The sequence below is a fragment of the Cynocephalus volans genome, chromosome 8 (assembly GCF_027409185.1).
Source record: "Cynocephalus volans isolate mCynVol1 chromosome 8, mCynVol1.pri, whole genome shotgun sequence".
In the NCBI taxonomy this organism is placed as follows: Eukaryota; Metazoa; Chordata; class Mammalia; order Dermoptera; family Cynocephalidae; genus Cynocephalus; species Cynocephalus volans.
In genome coordinates this window covers 42,757,452-42,765,590 of record NC_084467.1, presented here as the reverse complement: position 1 = coordinate 42,765,590, position 8,139 = coordinate 42,757,452, and the positions used below count along the sequence as shown (strand labels likewise).

Sequence of the window (8,139 nt, the reverse complement as noted above, 5' to 3'; positions counted from 1 at the left end):
TCCGCCCCCATGACTCAATCAGTTTCCAACACTGCCACATTGGAGATCAAATTTCCACATGAGTTTTGGAGGGGACAACACATCCAAACTCCATCATTATGGTAGCAAAAGCCAAATGGAAGACACTAGAACTGCTTTTTCCTACCAAAATGCTAAACCAAAACCAACACCACATAGAGAGACTGCAGAGATTAATGCCTCTTAAAGGATGCAGGGGCGGTGATTCTTGCCACATCTTTCAACTCGTCTGTTTGGCTGGAGCAGAAGACAGATCTTAGAAAATAAAAGTGGATTGTTGCAAACTTAATCAGGTGGTTCTTCCAATTACAGTAGTTCTACCTTGCCTGTGTTTCATTTTCTGTGGTTCCAATTACCCAGTGGTCAATCACATTCCGAAAATATTACATAGAAAATTCCAGAAACAAACAATTCATATATTAAATTGTGCACTGTTTTGAGTAGCTGTGATGAAATTTTATGACATCCTGCTTCATCCCACCCAGACATGAATCCTCTCTTTGTCCAGTGTATCCATGCTGTATGTGTACCTGCCTGTTAGTCACTTCGTAGCTGTCTTGGTTTTCAAATCAGCTGTTGTGATATCACAGTGTTTGTGTTCAAGTAACCCTTATTTTACTTAATAATGGCCCCAAAGCATAGTCCTCCTTATCCGTGGAGGATATGTTCAAAGACCCCCAGTAGATGCCTGAAACTATGAATAGTATGTTTTTTCCCATACATAGATACCTATGATAAAGTTTAGTTTATAAATCAGGCATGGTAAAGGATGGCATGTTAGCTCACTTGGGAGAGCATGGCTCTGATAACACCAAGGTGCTGATAACATCATGGTGCCAATAACACCAAGGTCAAGGATTTGGATCCGCATAACAGCCAGCATTAAAAAAAAAAAAAAGGCATAGTAAGAGATTAATAACAATTACTACTAATAAAATAGAACAAATATATCAATATACTGTAATAAAATTTATGTGAATGTGGCCTCTATTTCTTTAAAAATATTGTAATATTTTCAGACTGTGGGTTGACTATGGGCATTTGAAACCACAGAAAGGAAAATTGCAGATAAGGGGGGACTACTGTACATTACCTCTATATCAAGTTTGTTGAGTTTTTTAATGAAAGAAAGTTGAATTTTGTCAAATGCTATTTCTGCAACTATTTAGATTATTATTGTTTCATCTTTCATTCTCTTAATGTGATGTATCACAGTGATTGATTTGCTTATGTTGAACCATTCTTAAATCCCAGGCATAAATCCCACTTGATCATGGTGAATGATCCTTTTAATATGCTGCTGAATTTAGTTTGCTAGTATTTTGCTGAGGATTTTTACATCTATGTTCATGATGTAATTTGGATATGTTTGTCCCCCCAAAGCTCATGTTGGAAATTTAATCCCCACTGTGACAGTGTTAAGAGAATGGAAAATCCTATTATGGTAACTGAAAGGTGAGGCCTTGAAGAGGTGATTGTGAGGAACATGCCCTAGTGAATGGCTTAATCCACTGATGGTTTAATGGTGGTCATGGGCATGGTTCTGACGGCTTTAAAAGGAGAGTGCATGAGAAGATCTCTCTCTTTCTTACTTCTACCATTTTTGCCATGTGATACCCTGTGCCACTGGAGAGTCACAACCAAGAACAAGGCCCTCACCAGACGTGTTCCTTGAACTTTGGACTTCCCAGCCTCTGAAACTGTAAGCAATAAATATTGTTTCTTATAAGTTACCCAGAATCAGGTATTCTGTTATAAACAACAGAAATGGACTAATACAGTTCATAAGGTGTATTGGCCTCTAATTTTCTTTTTCTTTTTTTTTTTCTTTTTTTCTTTTTTTAAAAGATGACCGGTAAGGGGATCTCAACCCCTGACTTGGTGTTGTCAGCACCACGCTCACCCAGTGAGCAACTGGCCATCCCTACATGGGATCCAAACCCGTGGCCTTGGTGTTATCAGCACCACACTCTCCCGAGTGAGCCACGGGCCGGCCCTGGCCTCTAATTTTCTATTCTGATAATGTCCTTGTCTGGCTCTGGTATCAGGGCAATTCTGGCCTCATAAAATGAATTTGGAAGTATTCCCTCTTCCATGGATGACTTCAAAATTATTGTTGCTGTGGGTGTAAGGAAGGACCCCTAGCAAATAGGACGTTCCATTATCTTGTTCACATTACTCTGTTAATGTTTTTATTTGGAAGTTTTAAATATGGTTAAAGTGTAAATGAATGCCAAATTGATGATGGGTGGACTATGGTGGTTTGTACTGTGTTAACCTGGTTAAGGTAGAATTGTTTTCTAGAATCCATTTCACTGTAAGTGTCCTGGTTAAAGTTGACTCAAAGAAGAATTTGTACAATATTGGGAAGGCAGAATTTAAGCTGAAGCCATTACTCTGTGAAAGTTATCATGCTTAGAGATGGTAAAAGACTGCAGAGAAGCCAGTGGGTTCCGATCTGTCTTCACTCCTCTGCCCTGTGTCCAGTTCTTTCTCCCAACTGCTGACCCTGTTGGAAAACAAAGGCCCTAGACCCACCACCAGATGCTCGGCAGCCCACTGTCAAAGGCAAGTTCTACTCAGAGGCACAGCTTCCCTTAGACATTCCTACAAGCCTTTCCTTCCCAGTCTCATTGTGGCAGTTGGACAAGGTGGCTTCTCAGATTAACTGACTGGTAACTCCCTTTCTGATTCTTCAATTTCTCTCCTAAACCTTCACTTCCCCAGAACTACTTGTAATTGTGTAGGATATAATAATTCCTATGTCTTTTATCGCATACCCTGTAGTGGTTCTTCTCTCACTGAACCTCGACTGTTACAAATAGGGAAAGTCCTGATGGAATTTAAGCCTGTTTCACTTAAGATCCTGAGATCCAGTTACAACCTTGTGTTTCCTACATTTAATTGTTCAATCATTATTTGGATCCTGTTTATGAAACAAAATATTTTTTTTTCCTTAAGCTAATTTGAGTTGGTTTTCAGGTACTTGTAATCAAAAGAACTGTAACTAATACCCTGTGGCAATGTTAACTATAGGTCTCTTGCATTTTTGCTTGTCTGTGAGCAGAGACACAGACTGCTTATGTTTCAAAGTATCCTTTCCAAGCATGTTTATATAACAGACAACTTTGGAAGACAGAGATAGTGGCTCCCTCTAGTGCAAAGGGAAGGCATGCTTTACTGTCCTTTATAAAATATTTGGTTCCCTAAACGCTGTCCTGTAATGCAACCCAGTTTGTGCAGGCATTATCTGGCCCTGTTCACACTGCCCTGTGGGAACTAGGGCTCAGGAATCAATACAAAAATGATGATACTCTGAATATTGCTATTGCTATGAATATTACACTGTCCTTCTCTGACCCAAAAGACATGAAACTTTTGCAGGCTAACTTGTCGGCTTGCATAGAGGGTAAAATCTCAGAACCTTCACAGTTCTTGAAAATAAGATTATTTTAGACTGGTATAATTTTGTAAGTATTGTTTACTGGTCTTTTCAAAGAGAACAATGTGTACACCTATGATATGGAGTAACATTTTATAAAAACAAGTAAATGTGTTAGATTTCTAAGAAATAAATTCAGTTTACTATATCATAATAGTGTAACAATTACTTTATATACATAAATCTCTTTATTTCTTACTTGTAATGGAAAAGAATTTGGTTAGGATGCTTTGGTTATAGTAACAGAAACAAAACTCTTTCTAGTTTATGCAAAAAGAAGAATTTATTACAAAATTACAAGGGTATCTTAACAAAGCCAAAAACAACAGTTAAAGCCAGGACAAGGGATGGTAGCCAGCAACAGAAATCAAATCCCGCTGACCTAAGCAAAAAGGGGAGTTTATAATTAGGATGCAACGATACCTTATCTAGTCAAGGACGGGGAGTATAGCCATGCTTCATGAAGGGCTGGAACAAGGGAATGGAGCACTGTTAGAAAGCCAGGAATCATACTTTCCTGATCTCTCATCTCTACTGTTCACTTTGAAAATGCTTCATTTTTCTCTCACTGTAGATTTGCTGTTTGTTCTTTCCAAGCCACATGGTGGAAACATGGCAACCCACAGCCTCCAGTCAGTACTTCCTCTATTCTAGAGGCTAGTCAGACCAAGGCTAAAATCTCATCTCTAACCCCAAATTCCTCCAGAACTTTTAGGACCTCACCAAATTTAGAGATAACTTCCTTCTCTGGGATAGGCAGTAAAAGAGAAGTTTCAGAACACCAAGAGACAGAGGCCAATTAAAATTTTTGTTTTCACTGCTCCGTACAGAACTTGAGTTGAAATAGCTTACTAGATTTCGGGTTGGACAGAGAAAGATGTGCTCAGAACCCATAGCACACAGTGTGGAAATGACCAGGTGCTTTAGATGAGAGATGTGTTCTAACCCCTTTTTAATATTTCCCCTGGGACAGAAGTGATAGGCCTGGATAATGTTGTCTTACTTGAGACAAGTTTCTTTGCACTGTAATAGATATGATTTATCTCTTGGGAAGGTATGGACAGGTCCTGGTATGAGTAATTTAAAGCATAAAAGGTAAATTATATTTTGTTAATTAATTGTTTGTCCCAAGAGAAAGAAAAAAAGGGATTAGTTATATGGATGGTGTTTAGAAAAAGGGAAAAAAAGAAAAGATTAATTACATGGTGGGTGTCAGAAATCCCTCAGAACCATAAGTAGAAATTTGACCAAGGGTCTCTCAGACTGGAGAAAACTCTGATTCATCTAGGTTGTCAGGTGTCTATGAGCTGTTTTCATGATAATGGGGAGAGGGTTGAGGGGTATTCTGAGACACAGAGACTGGAGAGCAAAGAAAATTATTTTCTGAATTCTTCACAGTGATCCAGCCTCCCCTGTAGGAGCAAAATTATATTGCTTACCAGAAGCATGATGTGATAATATTTGAATAGTAGGTGATTTATGTATTTTAAATTCAGAAAAGCTAATAGAGGTATTCCACCCAGTCCCACCCACACTGAAATAAAACTGAAAATGTCAAAAGTGAAAGGAAATGCTGTGATGTTTTATTAAAAAATATATTACATTTGTGCTGAAGAATTCTTAAAGTGTTTCTCCTGTATGTTGAAATACATTCCAATTATTTATCATGTCTTTTGATAAGATACAAAGAGTTAAGCTTAATGTTCATGATCACTCTAGTTCTTCTTGTAATTTTGTTTCTAGAAATAAGAACCAGCAAGGAAGTAGGAGAACTCTATGGTAAAGAACAAGAAAAGCAATATTAGCGCGGACATGTTAAGAGATCCCAAAGCAGGTAATTCAGTTTTAACTTTACCTGATTTCAGTGTATACAGGGTTTCAAAAGAAAAAAATCATTCAATATTACATGGAAGATTTTGTATTTCAACCTCTGTGTTTCTTCATGAAAATATTTCCTTAGTGCCGTCATCTTTTTGGTCATCATGAAGTGTCATATTTGGTGCATTTTCAGTACAATCTTCTAATGAAATGGTAGATAGGTATGAAAATACTTTCTCCATTAGAGGTTCCCTGAGAAAAGGCATTGAAGAGTTCTTTTTCACTAGAGAATCATCAGAAAACCAGTCATCAGCTGTTTCTATATTTTGGCTGTAGTAAGAGTCAGGTGGTAATGTTGATAAGCTGCTGCAATTTGTTGCTGAGCTAGTCTCTGGGGAGTCACAAATGACCTTTTTTGTTGCAAGGCAGAATTCGTCTTTAGAGTGATCTTTAATTGCTGCAAAAAAATAAAATAAAATTTACTATGAACAGTACATATCCATGAGTCAAATCTTTATACTAAGGACAATGTTTCTTTTTAAAATTCTGACTCTTTTTAGGGCTGTAATGGACAGGATAATGCTATAAAGAAAATTCTGAGTTGCTCTGTCATCTGTACAATGTTAAATATGTAAATGAGAATTAGCAATATTTTCATGATAATCAAGAGTGCAAAAGTCTATTCTAAATAAAATCAATCTGTTTTAACAGGAAAAGATTCTAATTAGGCTAGAAATCTCAGTTCTGAAATGTTCCTTAAAATCAGAAAAATCAGATAGTTTGTTACCTATTTATAGCTAAATATTGCCTCATTTTGAAAATCCATTTAAAAAATGCATGCCTCCTTGAGCAGGCAGATATCAAAATGTTTGGACCACATTGGGAAGGGTCTATGGGTTGGCTTTATATCAATATAGTAACAAACATTTTATAGAGCCTTACTATTTACAAAGCATTTTGATATACTTCCATATCTCATTTATCCTCTCAACAATTCTCCGAGGCAATTATTATTAGTACCACTTCACAAAAGAGGAAACTGAGATTTAGAGTAATGACCAGTCACAAATCAGATACAAAATGTATTTTAACCTAGATTTTCATTACTATAAATCTCATGCTTTTCCCATTATATTATTTAGGTTTCACACTTGGTGTTAAAAAATGTTAAGTTTCAGAAAGCATCACATTTATAATATCCTAAAATACCTTTTATAATGTTTTACATATGAACTTGTATTTTACACACTTATTTGTTAAAGCTGTTTTAAGTACCTGATTATATATTATATTCAACATTTCTAAAATTATGCAGGAAGTAATGTTTTGAGGTAATAAGATATACTAAACAATATCTAAAGGGTTACAAAAACTCATTTTTTTTTGACCCTTAGGCATTACTATGTGGCATTGATTATGACACCTTTCGATACAAATAAGAGATAAAAATTAAAATTTCACATTTTAATTTAAGATATAACATTGCAAGTTTTGTTTTTCTAAAAGATACATGCTCATCACATACTAATAAATTAAAATTCCCTTGAATTTTTGTGTCATTTAAAATACTTAGATAACATTTAGGATAGCCTCTTGATTCTTTAACATGTGAATTACTATAAGTTGATTAAAATTTCTTCTAATAAGTTATGGAGGAAAAGTACCTTTTTTATGTGCTGCTTCCTTTTTCCTTTGCCCCTCCTACATTAAAAAAAAATGTTATTTGTATTTTAAAAACAGAATAGTCTTACACCCACATATTAAAAAAAAGAAAAGAAAAAGAATAGCTAAACATACTCACATATTTAAATAAAGAAAAAGAATAAGAATAAAAACCTGAATAGCTTTTATATATTTTCTTTGACATATTTGATTTATATAAGTAATACATTTTTTCTTTTTTTTTTTAAAGATGACTGGTATGGGATCCGAACCCATGGCCTTGGTGTTGTCAGCACCACACTCTTCCAAGTGAGCCACGGGCTGGCCCTATAAGTAATAAATTTTAGCATTGTAAATTTTTGATGGAAATTTTTTTTTCCCACAATATGAATTTCTTTCACCAAAATCTATTTACAAAAGAAAAAATGTTGAGGTATCATCTGAAAAGAATTTAGATTGGTCCAACAAGGCAGTCTCCAGGATGGGGAATAAAAGCGTGAAGAATGGTTCAAACAGGATTATTTCTCTCCACCCTCACTAACTTAGAGTCACTTGGTCAGAACTAGAGAGGGCTTAAAACCAATTAGAATTCCTAGACTTACTCATTATTTCACTGACAACAACAATAACAAAAAAGTGAATTCTGGCTGAAGGCCTTTTTAAAAAGGGGAATGTTCTTTTAAAGCAAATAAAACATTGCTTAAACAACACATTCCAGATGTGTTCTGGGAAGTACAGTGGTGTAGTAGTTTCAAACTTTACGGCCTCAGAATTGCCTGGTGTGCTTGTTAAAATGCTGATTCTTGGCAGACCCTACCGAAACAGATTCTCTGGGAGTGGGACTATGCTTTGTAACACTCTGCAAGTGATTCTAAATCAGGTTTTCCTTAGACCTCTAGATAAATGATGGACTAGTGAATAGAGTGTTTCGGATAGAGTGGGCGACGATGAAGCTGGAGAGATCCTAACATCCTCTTTTGTGTTCTGGGGAAAAGGCGTTAGTGCTCTGTGCTGAACTGCACTGTCCTGGCTCCCAAAAAGACTTGCTTAGGATACACATATGCATTCTATCGCGTAAACGATTTTCTCAAAACCGGCTTTACTTCTTTGTCACTTTCTCCTTTTATTAATAAATGCCAGTATGCGCTTCCTGAACTTACCTTGTCTGGATTTAGGACCAATTCATTTTGTGACTCCTG

General features: G+C 36.1%; 1 protein-coding gene across 1 annotated transcript in view; it reads right to left on the bottom strand.

The window, feature by feature from the left end:
* Nucleotides 1-5,400: 5,400 nt before the first annotated feature.
* C8H1orf185 (chromosome 8 C1orf185 homolog) overlaps nt 5,401-8,139 on the bottom strand; it is a 44,895-nt gene continuing 42,156 nt past the window's right edge. The window contains exons 4-5 of the mRNA XM_063105751.1: nt 6,943-6,979; nt 5,401-5,735 (exon numbers count right to left, since the gene is read on the bottom strand). Coding sequence (XP_062961821.1) covers nt 5,401-5,735; nt 6,943-6,979 — 372 coding nt within the window. The remainder of the gene's footprint in view (nt 5,736-6,942; nt 6,980-8,139) is intronic.